Source organism: Cladophialophora bantiana (assembly GCF_000835475.1).
Source record: "Cladophialophora bantiana CBS 173.52 unplaced genomic scaffold supercont1.8, whole genome shotgun sequence".
In the NCBI taxonomy this organism is placed as follows: Eukaryota; Fungi; Ascomycota; class Eurotiomycetes; order Chaetothyriales; family Herpotrichiellaceae; genus Cladophialophora; species Cladophialophora bantiana.
Genome location: NW_015971582.1, coordinates 106173 through 122711, shown reverse-complemented (window position 1 = coordinate 122711; position 16539 = coordinate 106173). Strand labels below are relative to the sequence as shown.

The 16539-nt window shown below is 53.4% G+C and overlaps 5 protein-coding genes across 5 annotated transcripts; 2 read left to right on the top strand and 3 right to left on the bottom strand.

Moving 5' to 3' along the window:
• Positions 1-522: 522 nt before the first annotated feature.
• Z519_05700 (uncharacterized protein) lies at positions 523-2148 on the bottom strand (the record flags this gene model as incomplete). The annotated part of the gene is made up of 3 exons (XM_016763440.1): positions 523-1015; positions 1072-1192; positions 1281-2148. The coding sequence occupies 3 exons, from the start codon at positions 2146-2148 to the stop codon at positions 523-525; spliced, it is 1482 nt and encodes a 493-aa protein (XP_016619764.1).
• Positions 2149-7490: 5342 nt separating this feature from the next.
• Positions 7491-8183, bottom strand: Z519_05699 (uncharacterized protein; the record flags this gene model as incomplete). Its single annotated transcript, XM_016763439.1, has 2 exons — positions 7491-7652; positions 7941-8183. The coding sequence occupies 2 exons, from the start codon at positions 8181-8183 to the stop codon at positions 7491-7493; spliced, it is 405 nt and encodes a 134-aa protein (XP_016619763.1).
• Positions 8184-9975: 1792 nt separating this feature from the next.
• On the top strand, positions 9976-10895 carry Z519_05698 (uncharacterized protein; the record flags this gene model as incomplete). Its single annotated transcript, XM_016763438.1, has 2 exons — positions 9976-10371; positions 10458-10895. The coding sequence occupies 2 exons, from the start codon at positions 9976-9978 to the stop codon at positions 10893-10895; spliced, it is 834 nt and encodes a 277-aa protein (XP_016619762.1).
• Positions 10896-12539: 1644 nt separating this feature from the next.
• Positions 12540-12937, bottom strand: Z519_05697 (uncharacterized protein; the record flags this gene model as incomplete). The annotated part of the gene is made up of 2 exons (XM_016763437.1): positions 12540-12632; positions 12722-12937. 2 exons carry the CDS (start codon positions 12935-12937, stop codon positions 12540-12542), a joined length of 309 nt encoding a protein of 102 aa, XP_016619761.1.
• Positions 12938-14104: 1167 nt separating this feature from the next.
• Z519_05696 (uncharacterized protein) lies at positions 14105-14923 on the top strand (the record flags this gene model as incomplete). The annotated part of the gene is made up of 1 exon (XM_016763436.1): positions 14105-14923. One exon carries the CDS (start codon positions 14105-14107, stop codon positions 14921-14923), a length of 819 nt encoding a protein of 272 aa, XP_016619760.1.
• Between the last annotated feature and the right edge of the window lie 1616 nt (positions 14924-16539).

The window sequence follows — 16539 nt, the reverse complement described above, 5'->3', positions numbered from 1 at the left end:
GGTAACCCCCCCCCCCCCCCCCCCCCCAAAGCCGGCCATGAAAAGGTCCTTCACTAGGCACCCAAGCACCCAAGTAAGCCCATGCCCTTGACAAAAAGGTGCAGTAGCAACTGTGACGAGTACATTTCCACGCAATGGGGTAGTGGGGCAGTGCAGAGCGTCAGTCTTCATGCTTCCTCCCTTACAGCCTGATGGAACGCAACTGGCAAACATTGAGGTTAATACGAAACTGGACCTTTTGAGTCACGGGCCGCAAAGTATCAAGATTCAATGCCTTGTCGACAGCCTCGCCAACGGCCCACCAACCATCGCCCTCGATTGGATACAGGACACATGTTTGTCACAGAACGACTACTTGTGATCTGCCAACAGGACCTAGTCCACCCTTTGAACCGACATTGACCCCGTCATCTGTGGGGCGAGCTATTCTGTGATGACTGCTTCGGCTTCTACTTCTGCTTCTCCTGTCCACGCCTCCCAGGGCCACACAATCGCTTTGACCCAATTGATTTGCGATTCGTTTCACGCAGCTTCGTCCATGGGAGAACGCCTGGCTCGCTGTTTGATCCAGTAGATCATCTCTTCGATCAAGGCGGTCCCCACGATGCCCTGCATCAGTAGGCCCGTGTGGCCGTACGGGAAGACGCTGAGCGCGGTGTCACAGCCCGCCAACCGCAGGCGGGCCACGAAATCTACGCTTTCTTGAAACAAGATGTCTCCGCCCATGGCGACGACCTTTGTGGGGAAGGCGCGCGCAGCGTCTATCATCTGCTGGCTGGCGTAGATCGGGCTGGCCCTCCAATTGGCCGTCGACCTTTCTCCGGGTCCCTGGAAACAGCGGTCCTGGAAGAAGCGCATGGTCTCGGGAGTCAGCCAGGGGGCGTCCCAGTTTCGCTGCCATCTTTGCTCGCAATCCGTCGAGTTGTCCAAGCTGGGAGCGACGAGGAGCAACCCCGCCGGAGGCCTTTTTGCCGCAGCCCATTGCAATGCGGTCGCCGCGGCCAAGTTCCCGCCCCTGCAATGGAAAATCAGCAGAAGTCGACACGTCACATGGAGGTCAAAATGGCTCACGATGACACGCCGGCAAGAATCACATCCCTTTCTCCCACTTCGTGCCGAACCCAGTTCGCTATCTCCAAGGCGTCATTGTGCGGCGTGGGAAACGGTTTGCGCCGGTATTCACCGCTGAATACTCGACATCCACAATCGATAGAGAAGTTAGCCCCCTGAACGAGTGTCTATGCAGCGACCCAGCTTAGAGTAGGGGGACAAAGACTCACTAGCTGAAATATGACTGAGGACATTGTTATCTCCCTCGATGTCTCCGAGCATCCATCCTCCTCCAGCGAACCAGACGACGACCGGCATGTCATGTTGCTTGTGTTCTTCAGGTACAAACTGTCTCACAATGAGCCCAGCGGGTGTGTGGTCCTGTGTGTAGACGTCGAGGTTGGGAGGGATATCGGTGCTGGCCTCGTATGGAGACATAGGAGTGATGCGGTTCCCCCACACGCGAGGCGGATACCACTGCACCACCTCTTCGTGGAACTGCCTGTACTGGTCACACAGTTGCGTTGAGATATTCGGTGCCAAGGGAGACAAGGGTACCGCCAGATACTTGGCCATGGTCTGCCCCACCCTGGCCGCGGTGGGAGGAAGGTTCTCTTGCACCTCTCCAGCAGAGCCACAGAGCACAATTACCCATCGGGTGATATGGTGCTCGAGGTCCTGGACGGTGAGCTGGACATGGAACCGTCGAGACAGGAATCGGAGCATTGCATTCACTGGGAGGGCACGGGGCTCCAAAAACGCCCTCGTGACGGGTTGTGCGACCGCGCCGACGTAGAGAATGGCCGCATTCATCAGCCAATTGAAATGTCGGGTCCATGGGTGGGTATGGCTCTGCACATTCTGACGACTCGTAACCAGCTCGCGAAGATGATCCATCTGCTGACAGACCTGAGTCCAGCTAACGGCTCGGCCGGCGAAGCGCTCATTCAGGAACCTTTGGATCTGCTCCGCCTCGACCGCGGTCGTGGGCAAGGCCCTGAATGTCGCCCGGTGGCACAGTTCAAAGGTACATTCGTCACAGAAGATCCAGCTCAACATGATGTAGAGGATGCAACGGCTCAGGCGGTTGCCATCCATGGCGCCCTGGATAGATTAGTTGGGGGGTTCGGATAAATTCCATCTTGGGCGAGAGAGGGGGATCTCGCACCGTTGGTTGTTGTCACGGGAGACTATCAACGCAGTTCAAGAGAAGTCAGGGGAAGAAGCACGGGCACGCCCTTTGATGTTGTAGGAAGATTGAAACTGGAAAGAAGCAGTGGCCAGACAGGCAGGAAGACGGACAGGCGGTGGTTGATGGAGGGGACCGATACAGTGGGAGGAGAAATGTACTCCGTACAAATATCCAACAACGACCAAGCCAAGTCAGTGAATCAGCATCTTTGGCCTACCTCTCTTTGACCGCTTTTGTCCCTGGCGATCAATGACGCTGGTCCCAACCCTCCCCCCTTCTCGCTCTCCTCTCGTTCTCGTATAACTCACTCCCTTCTGCCCAGATTCTTTTTGGGCCAGGAAACTGTTCGTTGCATGGGCAGCGTAGTCGGAACGTCACCACTTGTCGAGCAAGGGCGCCTTCTCGTCACAGAGCTGCAACGCCAATGGAGATGACAAAGACAAGCTGCAAGCCACAAGCTGTATACCATAACAAGGAATCCCCCTTTCCCCCTTCTCATAGAGCCCGTGGCAATGACTATCCTTGCCGTTTTCTTCCCAAGTGCCCTCGGTGCTTCTTAGCGTATGTGACACGTTCGAAATGGCCTGTACTCGATCAACCACGTTGCATCCTGGATGCTCTTGCAATGGCAATGGTGATGGATGGATGGATGGATGGATGGATGGATGGATGGATGGATGGATGGATATGGGTGGGTCTCTGAATCCGAGATGTTAAACAGTCACAGTGGCAGTCGCAAGGGGGTTGGCCCTGATGGGGCTAAAACTTGGAATTAAAGGCGAGAGTCAAAGCGCCTCACTTGTAGGTAAAGTCATGGGCAAGGATGATCTGTGGTCGGAAGATTCATCGACCTCGATGGGAGCTCTGGAATGGAAAGGATCTGCTGGCACATGGTGAGGTGAACGGCAGGCATGTGGACAGAGTTTGCGAGAGCTGAGGCTACACGAGGCAAACAGGGTTCAATTTACCGAGCCGCGTGTCGCTTTGTGACGGCGAGACCGGCAACTGATATCGTCGACAGCCTTGTGCCGTGGCCGTCATCCACGGAATTCGACGCCGGCAAACGCACAGAACATAACCAAATGGAAGGGAAAGCACGTATCGCTGGCTCAGCTGTCGAGACGAGAGCAGTACCGACCGGATTGTCTCCAAGTAGGCCAAAGGTCGGAGGACAGAGTGTGGAGTTTACCGTCGTCGGTGGCGGTGGCAGCCGTCCAGACTCCAGAACATTACAGTACATCCGAAGTTGAGAGCATTTGTACTACACATCCGAACTTTTGGAACCTTGCATCCGAAGATTGACTTGGAAGAGCCACCAAGGCGGCAAAGCCAATGGAAATCGAGCAAAGTCATCACTGGCAGTGAATGGCCTATGATCGTCGCAGACCGCGTTGTCGCGGAGACACTTAGCGCCCCTTGGCCAACAAGGAGGGGAGGTCTAGGAACCGGGGGGGCAATTGCCAGTCGCTGACCGCTACTTTGAGAGTGGCAAGTGTGTGCGAGGAGGAACTCACAAAGAAACTCGTATAGAACTCATGGTGGCCGAGGACTGAAACGAAACTAGCACACACGGGCCAAAATAGTGCGAAGAGGAAGCGAAGTGAGGAGAGGAAGAGTGGAAGGGGAGCTGAGAATGCGACGCTGGGTGGATTGTGCGGCCGTGTACTGGCGAGCCGGGGACTCGGTACTCCACCGTATAGAAGAAGGACCTCTGGGGAGTACGGCGAAGTGTAGGCCCCCGTACTTAATCCCCTCCTGCCCCCCATACAACAAGTATCGAGTATCCTATCTTGCCATATACAGTTCTATTAAGCAAGCAAGACCAACTTCGCACGTTGATCACGCCGGCCGAAAAGTAGGGCCGAGAAGTAGGTAGACTCTACGTCCAGAGCACCCCGAACCCGATGATTTTCTCTTCCAAGGCCGCTGGCAAGCGGTGTTTGCCCTGCTCTTTGATCTCGCTGTTCTTCGTTCTGCCCGTGCGTTCGTTGTTGAGCTGTTCGTTGGGTCTCTGATTTCCCGTCGGGTACCGAGTACTTGCCTCAGTAAACTTGGCCCGGCATCATTCGGCCAATGGTGGGGGGTAGAGCGGCGTGGTGCTGGAATCGCCCATCTTCACACGCCAGTAATCTCCTGGGTGGGGTGAAATCTCGAAAGCAATCCAATCCGTCGGTCCAGGGGAATAAAGAAGATCAATTTGGTCTTCCTCTCTGCGCTTGTCTGGTCTGACCGGCCTTCCTTTAAACATCTCTGCCATGTGTGTGTACGTTGTCTCCTCAGAGGATGGGCCAAGACTCGGGATACGGATTAGACACCATGAGTGAGGCTCGCCAGAGAAGCGCTCTCATGCAACGTTGCAAGGCTATTGTACGACCTTTTCCAGTCAACGGCAGGACGGAGGTGTGGGTGATATTCGGCCTCACGAATTCACGCGGATGAACCGGGTAAACGTAGACTTACAAGAGACTCGATCTGCCAGACTTCCTAAATCAAGTGTAGAGCTCTCATGCGTAGAAACCGTTGCTATTGCGAAACCGTCTTCTTACCTTTGTGTCACACCTTTCTCCTTGGATTCTGCCTCTCAAACGCAATCCCATCGGACTGGAATGATCGACAGGATGTTGTGTGCGAAACCGACGGGATGAGGCGCGTACAGTTGGCCAATTGTGGTTTACAAGTCGGATTTTTTTAATCTCTTTCTCTTGCATGTACTTCTCTTCTCCCGAACTTTGCTCCTGGGCAGGCTCATGAATGGCTGCTGTGGACAACTCGGCATAAACACCGTGATTGTATTTGCCGGAGCGTCCGTCCAGTGGGACATCGAGAGGTCATGAACTGTACTAGATTTGCTTGCAGATCATGGCAAAGGCGTCGTGCGTCGTTACCCCTTCCACCTTCCCGACTACAAGCTGTTGTGCGTGTCCAATGTCCACGCCATTCTCCAAGGTGGCCGTTGTCCGGTCCAGCCCCTGGCTTACAGTGCGGGCGAAGGCACCTGCTACACAAGGACGTGCAAAGGAGCCGCTGGCCAACATTTTGATGGGGTTGACTTGTCGTGCTCGTCATCGAGAGACCAGAGGAATGTTGTTAGAATGGGAGAGCAAATGGAGCGACGCTGCGGTTGCAGTTGCGGTACCGGACTGCGGGTTGCAGCTTGCAAGAATCGGACCCCCACAAATGCATTGTGTCCGGCACCAACCTCTTGGCCCATTTCTCTGAATCAACACGCATCGTCGGGCTTGTGGGCGATGGTGATGTTGTTTGATCACGCTCACGGTGGCCATGATGGAAGTGAGAAGTCTGCCGTCTGTTGCCCCGTTCGACCAATTCGGCTCGCAGTCCATGACTCCATGCACTTTTTTCGACAGACCCACCTCACCACTGACCTACGCAGCCTCAAGCCTGGCGTCACACGAGCGAAGCCCTGTACGATATTGATACCTTACTATACCCCAGCTACAGATATGCTGGTAAAGCTGCCCACTAGAGGAGATATTTGGACGGCCTCGGGGCGCCTTTGCCGAGCACCTCACTGCCCAAAGGTCGTTAACGTTCGCCCTCACTTTGTGGTTGGGGGTGGCCTAGTATGGAAAAATGGGTTGATCTTGAAGATGGGTGAATGATGATGTTTGTGAAACAGTCTGCTGAAGTCCCAGTCCTCTGTGTGTTACGCTATCTGTCACAATTGTGGCCAGAACTTCAACGTCCTGGCACGAGTAGATGGTCACACTCCACACGCAAGGAATGTTTGCTTCGAATCCGCAGGGTGCAATCACAAGACGCATACTGCTGTCTCGATGACAGGCTACGACGGACCTTTCGACACGGAATTGGACCTTAGCAACGCAATCGTCAGGAAATGTTTTGAGGATGACTGGCATTATTGGCTACGCAAATTCCTGGACCCGTATCCAAACGACTACATGGGGCTGTTCATGTTGGAAAAATGAGATGGGATGGTGATTGCCATTGCAGTCACCGCACGCCCATTCCCTTCGTCCATTGCATTCAATTCCATTCCGCGACCCATCACTGTCTCTGGCTTATCTCTTGGAGAACCCCTGCCGCCCGCAAGTCACTGAGGGCTTCATACACCCAATGTCGGCAGTCTCGCTGAATCTGCACTCCAGAAACTATTTGGATGCGAGGGACGGGGACTTCCTGACAGATCAAGTCGACTCGAGGTAGATCCTGCTCTGCCACTCTTCCCTTTGGCCACATCCTGTAAAAGCTCCTGGTCTTCTGAGGCCGCTTGGTTGAACATGCTTCGTACTGGAATCCAGCGATGCCCGAGCCGACGGCGTGGTACAACAGGCCTCCTGTTTCGTCTTGCTGTATATAGATGGCTGCATGGAAGGCTGGGAGCCGGGTATACTGGACCTCATACACTGTCATCATGGCCATTCTGATTTGAGGCGGAAGGATTTGGGGATAGGTCGGTGTCTTGTGGGGTGAGGTTCGGGGACGACTGTCCAGACTGTCTTTGATTGTGTGTGTTTTGGGCAAGCCAACAGACCAGCAAACGACAGGATTCGAGGGAAATTCGCTCCGCAGTTAGGAGCTCAGATGGATTGACGATTTTGCAAGAAGAAGTTGGAGAAGACGACAGGAGAGCTGAGACCGATTTGACTCGGACCATGGTGATGATGGTATATGAATGATGAGGCTGAGCTGGACAACACCAAAACTGCCAAGGATCCTTGCAAGGTGGATGTCTGCCATTGGCGGACCAGCGACCTCAACATCGAATCCGTCACGCTGCAGATGTTAGCCGGTCCGTATTGCAACATCGATACCCACAGGCGAGGCTTCATTTCCAATACGACTGCCTTTGCCCTTGCCCTCCTCGCGTTCGATTTCAATCATGTTGAATGAATCAGCTCAGCGATACATCAAATTCCCTTTGAGCCAATGTTATGTCGTCGTACCCTGAATCATAAAGCCATTGACATCATACAAAAGCAGAAAATTCCCTCCTTCAAGCACATCGAACATCACACACTTTCTGGCTTTTTGGTATCCAACCGGCTTTGCTCCTTCTGGTGCTGTGCAGCTGTCCGATGCATCTATCTACTTCAACATTTGCTCTCCTTGCCGGCATCTTCCAGGGACCGTCTGATACGTCTTGGATGCCGCCTTGCCTCTTTGTCAACGCTCGTGACTCCTTCTATTCAAGAGTGGTCATTTGAGGGGAGTGCGATTTAGATCTGAACCATGCTCCTCTTTACGGCGGACAGAGATCACACGACTATGACCCTTCTTCAGCGTTGACTTTTCCGCGCATGGACTTTCCAAGGCCAATCGATTTCTCTTCGGCATCTTCCTGCCTCTTGGCCCGTAACTTCTGTCGTTCAGTCGTGGTGATCCTCTGGGTCTGGTCTGAACCTCGGCCGTCATGCATTATCTTCCCCTGCGTGTTGTTGTTAGAACCAACACGCACGTCGAAGCGTATCGTCACTTCATTGAACGTTCTGCTTAGGGGATTGATTCATGATCGACAACCGTGGCGTCCCTTCTTTTGTGTGGATATTTTGGATGAGGATTGGCTGTATTGCGAGAAGATCTTCCAGGGAGGGCGTCCGAAGCTGACAACTTGCGTATGTCGACTTTGAATATCGGAGCGCTCTGAATGGCCCCGGTGGCTTCTTCTTTGGTTGAGGATGTGCTAGGATGTTTCCTTCATTTCCCCTCTATCAACCTCGCCGTTGGCAACCACTGGGCTTCGGCTGCCTGCTTCCGTCCGTGGAAGCTCCCGGATCGTCCAGTCAAAGACATTTTCATTCTGAAAAACCTTGACAACGGAGAGATCGTTGAAGAGTTTTCGCAAACAGAGATAGCCAGGCCGGCGTCTCTGTTCCAGGCCGTGAATATCGCTCACGTTCTTGGCGAATTTGGCAGGGAGGCCTTGACAGAGTTCTTCAACGCTGATAGGCTCCTTCATGTTGAAGGCGCGCACATTCTGCTCCGAGTGCCGTTTGTCGTGGGCTTCGGCATCTTCTCAGAGAAAGTTTCCTCCTTCAAAAAACCTTAGGCCTCTAGGTCATCACACAGCCAATGTGCTGTCAACCATGCCAGATGATGTCTGTACGGATACAAGTCAACCACCAGGACACTTACTACGGACCGAATGAACACTGATACCCCGTATACCTGGGGAAAAGCCAATCTTGCCCGCCACATCTTGGTAAATGCAGACATCGTTCCTAAATAATAATGATTCGGATGTGCAATGTTTTGTTTTGTGTCAACATCGCCGCCCTTCCGGCAGTGAATACTCGCAGGCGAAGTGAGAGGAATGCCTCATGCCCAGCTTCCACATCAACCTTCCTTTTCTTCGGCTGCGAAGAGCGATTTGACAGGTGCACTAGGGAGTTCAGATGGCCGACAGCAAACCAAGTTTGTTGTGCAGCATGCCGCAAAACTTCGAAGAAAAGGGATTGCGCCTTTCAAGCACAGCCTTGCAAATAGCAGCCACGTGATGTTGGATGCCATGTGCTCCACGTTTGGTCAACTGTGGCGGAAGGCGGTGAGCTGCCAAGGCAGCATGGCAGAGAAGACAGAAAAGAAGAGGAAGGATTGACCATGGAGCTTTCGCATTCTTTGGCAAACTTCGTGCAAGGATGTTCTGCCATTCACCACACCAAGTCCTGCTTCTCAACCCAGGCTCGAACAGTTCACTGATGGGACAAGCAGTATTCCAGCAATAGGTTGCGATCCGAAAGTGGCTTGCGGAGCCAATATGCACACCGGCACGGGATGTGAACCCAGGAGGTAGACTCGTATGATGGGGGCTTGACACAATCTGCTATGATTTGACGTGAAACACGAATGGTGGACTACGGCCTTCCTGATTTGGGGAGGGCCGAGACGCGTCAAGGGCGTCAACTCTGGTGGTAAAGGGAGTGTGGTTACACAACACATTGTGGCGCAACGGAATCCGACACATGATAGGTTGGACAGAGGGGGCCTCCTTTTTCCAACCTCTCGTTTTGCCTCTTCCAGCCATTTCCATCATCAGGCACTTTATCAGAGACATTATAAGAATCCCTCGCATGCCACTTTTCTTGGGTGGGGACCGTCGCGATGTGGACCTCGTCAGTGCTTTGTTGGATGCAAGGGAAGTGCATTTCCAGCCTTCCTCCATGCCCTCTCAGTCCTGCCATGAGCCAGGGATTGTACGCAAGCGCCCAGGGGGCCGAGCGGGGAAACTCACGTTGTTGGTTGATGGGTGTTGAGTCAGACTGCGTCGCTAGTGAGATCCGGTCTGGTCGCAACAGGGAAGTGTCAGTCTTGCAATCAATGGTAATCGAGAAGAAAAGGGGGAGACGCGGGGGGTTTGCAGATGCAGATGCAGACGCAGACGCGGATGCTAAGATGCAGCATGTGCGAAGGAGGGAGGGACGGAATGAAGCACCAGAGGCGATGAAGGGAGGGTAGTCCAGGGTGGTGAGGGCATGAAAGTGATGAGGTCGGAGCCGCCAAGCGTTCAGCCGCCTCGTCCTGGTCGTGATGTAACATGTCCATCTTCTTCCTCCTCCTCTCCTCTTTCTGCTCTGCCTCTTTTACCTCCCTTTTCTGGCTATAATGATCATCACCTCCGGTGTGCCTGTGGTCTGCCTTCTCTCCTCGCCTCTTTCTTACCCCATCGTCGACGTTCGTTTCTCTCCTGGGCCTCCCCTCCATTGACTGTCCATCACCATCCATCTACTTCAATGGATCAGATTTAAATAGCGATGGATTCTATTTCAGTGGAGTTTTGCAGAGGCCAAGAGGCCTACTTTCAAGGCCGCGTTGACCACTTGCTACAGTGTTCGTTTCTGTCCGATCTATATGATCGAGGACTTTTACCTTCGCGAAGCGCCATCGATTTTGGACAAAATCATGTCACCGTCGTGCCTGCCAGTTCGATCATTGACATTGATCCCAGGGTCTGGCGCAATGGAGGATTCGCTGATACTGGTTTCCAGCATTTCGACAGACCTGTCGAGCTGGCGGGCAATGGGCCAGTCTCGATTAGGCTGGCCAACTTTAACGACCTGTTCTTCCTGGCAATCGAGTATGCCAACACTGACGAGTCTTATCGAGGTCTCAATCCTCTTCAAGACATGTCAATTATCAATCGTTACGGGGTAATTTCCAATACCTTCCCTCCCCTCCCTTCCCTAGCCAAAGTCCCTCAAAGGGAAGCCATTGCTAACGCTCGAGTTTCCCGAAGCCTGTATCTGTGGTGAAGCTGCTCAAGCAGATGTGGGAGATCTATGATTCTCTTGGTCTCCTCCTGTTGAAATACACTGCTGACACGCCACCCGAGAAGATGGATTTTTCGTCACGACAGTTGGGCGCCGTCCATGGCGCCCTGGCAACGGCGATGATGAACACCGCTTCAGAATGCCTGAATCGGCGAATCATGGAAGTGGCCAAGGGCGACGAGTACGCCCAAGACCCAAACATTGAGGACATGTTCGAGGTCATGGGCCTTCATCACAAAGCCGAGGTGTTCCTGAAAGCTCTACGAGAGGAAACAGAGGTCGAGAATAAGGTCAGGATTTGGCAAAGCTATCGTGACGATGTGTCTTTCCTACGCGCCAGAGTGGAAAAATGCCTGTATTTCATGAAGAGTAACGTGGACGTGGTAGACCTGGACCTGGATTAGGGGGGGTCTGGAGTGATCGGGATCGGGATCGGGATGATCGCGGTTTGGACTCTGAATGATCCCAACCGGTGGTTCGATGCGGTACGGTTATCTTTCTTTCGGGCCGTGTCTTTGGTTGTTGATGTTTGCGAGAGGAGTCCAAGGTAGAGCAGAAATGGAGTGGAGAAAGATGTCTTTGGCTGGTGGTGGTTGGCACTGAGATTGCCACCTGGATTGTCTTGCTATGTTTGACGGAAGGCTACACATTTAGGTATGTTTGGTTTGTGCCACGGCCCAGATTGGGGCTTGTGAAAAGTTCATCTTTTGGCAATGCGAGAACATGAAAGCTCCACCGGTGACACTGCGAAACCGTGAAAGATAAAGGAATATATTGCGCCCCTCCCTCCGTGGAGACCTCGATACTCGTACGTCCTGCTAAAGCGGTACTCGGTACCCCAGGACTTTTAAGTTTCTATGGAGGCATTGGAACTAGGTCTCGTACCGTATACAGGCAGCACGCTCCAACCTTTTCGGAGTTTTCGGGTGCAAAACGACGACGGCGGGCGAAGGTAGTCAGAGATGGAGTCAGGCACTGGGAAGGGAGGACAGTCACTCACCCACCCATTCACTCAACTCAAAGTCCTATCTCTCTGGCCATCTCGATCTTGCTCTCGTAACTGCCACTGCTGCCCAACACACTCGACCAACCCCAAGACCTCAACCACGGCCTCTGGCTGCCCAACTCTCACTGTTGGCCAGCCCACCCGCCCACCAGCCTACCAGCCGACCAGGGACCCAACTTGACCAATCAAGGACCCAGCCAAACCCGGGTAGCCTTCCCTGCGAAGTCCGTCCAAGTTACACAACTGCACTTGAAGCGCACTTTGCTCTCCACTTGCATCTGCATCCTGCAAAGCCTCCGCCTCACTTTTCTTTTGGCACCCAACCACCCATGGTTGCTTTTTCCTTCTCTCATTTTTGGTGTGTTTTGGGGTGGAAAACAAAGGGGTTCTTTTTAGTTGGAACTCGATGGGGACTGGGTGGGATAGGCACGGGACGAAGAGTGGGTGAGCAAGCACCCCGTTCGCTGTACCCCGTAGCGAAGATGGAGTGGTAGACTGGCACGTGGGCATTGAGAAAGCGAGAAGTGAAGAGAGGTGGAAGCCAGGTGGGGGCCCTTGTCGGCATGATTGGTCAAGGGTGAGACGGCTTGTGGGCTCCGAGCGCGGGGCAGTCCACGCCGAGACATTACGGACTCGCGGAGTAATGCTCCGAACAAGCGCCAGCTTCCCAAGGTTGGTAGCAAGGCAGGTCAGCCGATTCCTTTTCTTATTTCTTAAAGCGTACCTGGTACGGCGAACCATATCGGCCGGGTCAGGCATAAAGCTGACATCCGCATTCTACGGCAAAGCATTCAAGAGTCTTCTGCTTTCCCGGTCCTCGGTCCCCCTTTCCTCCTGGAGCCTTGTGGTTCACTCTAGCTCACTCCACGCCGCTCCGTGTACAAGCAGCCGTCTGAAAACACGTAGTCCTTCTGCCAATCAACATCAGTACTGGCACGCCCGCCATCAGAACAGAGGCTATACCTATAGTGCTTTAGAATTTCCTCACCCACTTTTATATGTTTGATAGGGTGGATAAGGATGTTTTTGCCTTCTCTTGTCCTTATGTACCTCGAACTTGCATTTGTTTGGAATCCGGAACGTGGTTGATGAAAGACCCTCGAAGATTTGTCGTCGTCACAATTGATCGAATGATCTGTAGCGGTCAGCTCTGCAGGACGTCATTCTCAAGGCTCTGTCACGCTTGCGCTTGCGCTTGCTCAATACAGCCAGCCCGATTCTCACATTACTATCGGGATTCTCGACGGCAAACTCTTTGTCCAGAACAACTGGACCGCTGTAGTCACCAATAAAAGTTCCCGGATCAATGTCTTGGGTGGTGAAGGAGCCGCTACCTGCCCTCCGAGATCCTCGAAGTTTGCCTTTTGCGGCATCCAACGCTGGACAGATTCTCTTGCTCTGCCCACGACGTCGGCCCCGCTTGTGGAAGGGGAGATTCATAGCTGTAATGTTTCTTCGTCTTTCCGCAGTACTTGCACTTTCATGATCGCGATCCCCTGCACTAAGAAACGACCATTGTCAATCAGTTTTGTCTTCCCCTTTCCGGGGAGGAAGACTCACCTTTCGATGAGACTTGATGCAGTGCTCACAGCCTCGGGCCCTCGTCTGACCAGTTGGAGGTTTCCTTCTGATATTGTTGTTGCACCGCATGTCCCTCCGATTGCAGTTCGACAGCGACACAGAAGTGACCGTTGCAGTGACCATCGGCTTATGAAGAAAGAACTGAGCGTACCAGCGGACGGTCTTGTCGTGCAACAGGTATCAAATGTCAACTGGAGTAAGGCTGCTTGCCCAGTTTTGTGCCATGTCGGGTTGGAGGGATTGAGCCTTCAAGAGGGCGACCACGTTGACCTGTTGTCGCAAATCAAGAATGACGCAGTTGCTGAGATCCCTAGGGAGGCAGCCTGAGAGGTGAGGAATGTCGCGAAGGGCAGGGAGGTCGAGCAGGCGATGTGACGGTTGGCGGTGACCTCATCGACCCAGCGACCCGGACAGGGACGAGACCATTCTGTGTGCGGTTGAACGAGGCTGTACATCTACATGGTGATGGCCTGATTCCCTCCTTCCTCCTTTTCTTCCTTCCTTCCTTCTCCGCCAAGATGGTTTCCCGTCGGCGCCTCCTTGCTGTGTCGTGTTGATTCCTTCCCTTTCCAGCATATATTGCTCGGTCGATTGAGTGGTGACAGATACAGCACCCCCTCAAGTCCCTGGCACTTTGCTGACATCTCGCTTCTCTTCTCTCTACCGTACTCACTCTCACACCTCTCACCTCTCACCTCACGCCTTTCATCCCTCATCCCTCCTGCCTCATCTTCCACAACTCCTACGAACCGTGCATCTTACTAGCATTTAGTGGCCTTCGTGCCAGATTTATCTCTCGCATTTCCCCTCCCCCGGTTGTTACCCGTCGGATCGACCTCGCCGTCCCCTAAAACGCCACATCAAACCTCGACAGTCACTGCTGCTTTCGACCTTCATCATCTGTCTTCGGGATACAACTGTAGCCTCCCGCCGTCTGGCCTTGCTCGCTTCCGCATCACTCTCCTGCGACGAGGCAAAATCATTTCACGGAACCTCTACGTTGGGGTCGGGATTGCACCCAACACAATGGCGACTCTACGTGAGGAATGTACTCCTGGCCTAAGCAGGCCAACAACCCCAACTGCCCCCGCTACGGACATCCCAATATCTCCCTTGGAGGGCTGGACTCCTTCCAAGGCTGTCGCCTTCTACCCTTCTCCCGAACGGCCGCAATTAACTTTCTTCATCTCGGTGCTTCACTGCCTGATGGTCAATGTTCATGACGGCAGATTGCACGGAAATCTGGAGACCCACCACTCGGGTATGCGCAAGGATCGCAGCCATATCTGGCCGTTCGCGAGTATTCTCTCCGCCGTGAGAGACTCGGGTTTTGATTTGTCAAAACTGCCCGCCTTGCGCGATTTAGTGAACAATCTCTTTCAAATGGATCTACATCGCCTCCACCACCCCGCCACCCTCTTGAAAATCCAGACTGGAAGACTGGGCAAAGAGATCCAAGTGAGTCGGTTCCTTTTAGTACTATTTCACCGAAGCGACAACACAGAGCTGTCCCAGATCTGGCGCAAGGTTTCGGTAAGGCGAAAGGGCCAATGCCCCTCCGACGGAGATCCTACCGCCATTGTGCCGGGAGAGATCATCAGTGTCCGGATGAGCATGGATGACGACGGTGTTCCCGCACTGGAAATCTTCCATCTCTACCGGCTCAACAAGGAGACGGAAGATTCAACCGAGTTCTACCATGACTTCCAAGAATTCAACAAACACATCTGGTTCCAAGAGGCAGAAGCTAGTCACCCCTGCGGAGAGATGGTGGATTACGCTCTCGACCACAACTGGCAGGAGAAATGGCTGGACATCTGGCTAGACAGGTGGCCAAACCCATAAGTGACAGGTTGTCGAGGAGACCTTGATTTACTCCCACAGATTGAAAACACTCTCGTAACCAGCGGGCTAGAAAATAGCAGACACTTGCATTCGACTCACTCTCCGAAAGAGCCACTCGCTAGAGGGGATCGCAGATCTCCAATCGGCCTAACTGTACAAGGATTGATAGGATGAAGCAGCTCACATCCACCCAGCACCAGGACGCCTCTGCCATTATCCGCTCTCGATGATTTCATGACTCTGGCGCCAACTTTGCGTCCTGGCATTTCACTGATGCCAAGACTAGTCATCCCAGCGAATAGGCCGGGCAATCATGCACAGTTGATGCAGGGCTCTTGACAATATGCGTTCTTTCTTTCCAGGGAACCGGCTTCTCCCGTGAGTGGATGTTGGCACAACTCGACGCAGGGTATTTGCTCGACAATTGACAGGGAGCAAAGTAGGCATAAACCTTGAGACACGTCAGTCTTTCAGAAAGGGGTCGCCGGGTTGGAGCCTCTTGCTCACCCCGGGCCATCGAATTCTGCCTGACTGATGCCGACTCTCGTATCCGCTTCGCCGGGATGGCCTCTTGGGTCATATGCGTGGCTGATCAAAATGCAGCACGACAAGGCGGCTTCAATAGTGTTTGAATGATCATATTCATCCGTAAATGTTGTCACTAGTGTCTCACTTTGCCGCTCGTTGAATGCGTCGCTACGGCCGCTTTCTCCCAGACTAACATGTGGTCTCCAGAGTTTCCCGGTCCGCCATCCCCAGGCCTCGCCTCTTGCCCGCGTCTGCCCCTAGGTCGCTCTGGTCTGTGAGTAGGTTGCCAATCAAAGTAATTTGCATGATGACTGATGATAGCTCCAAGATCCTAGAGTTTTCCCCTTGATACCCGCCCTGCCTGGGCAATCTCCACTCAGATAAACGAAAGGGAAAAGGATGGCGAGTGCCCCGCATTCATGCATTTTTCTGGCATTGACAAAAGGATGGACCCATGGTCGACCAACCTGAGTGCAGTGCCCCGTCTCAACTCCAGACCAGAGCATTCTCGCACGATGGCGCGCCATGAGGTAGAGATGTGCAGGTATTGTAGAGTTCTTTCGCCAATGAGGGTTAGGGAAGATTCAATAGGCAATGATTCTCGCCAGAGGTCATTCGCCGAGTCTTCCACTCTTACATCGACCAGAAGACGCCACGGCGCCTGTGCTTTTCTGTGACGTTCAAAATGGTAAATCTGACCTGTCGTTTTTCCGACAGCTGGGGCTCCGCCTACGGGCATAGGCACGAGGGTCCGATTGGTGCCGGGCGACATCCTAATGCGCCCTTCAAACGAGGTTAGGGCGCTTGCGATGTCGATCGGTTAAGGCTGGTCCTGGCTATTGGCCAAATTACTCATTTTCTGGATGCGTGGAAAGTCGGACTCCAGACACTTGACGCTTCAGGTTACACCGGGATGGCGGCAACTTTCAGCTACTGCCTGGGGAACGCGAGGAACTGCCGGTGGGGAGAGAGGCCACGCATGAGCTACGGCTCATTTGACCATTTCAACAGTCATCCCAAACCCACGACCCTGTGATACGCCATCCATCGATGCAGCTTCAAGAAAATCTGCTATCTAGGCCGCTGAA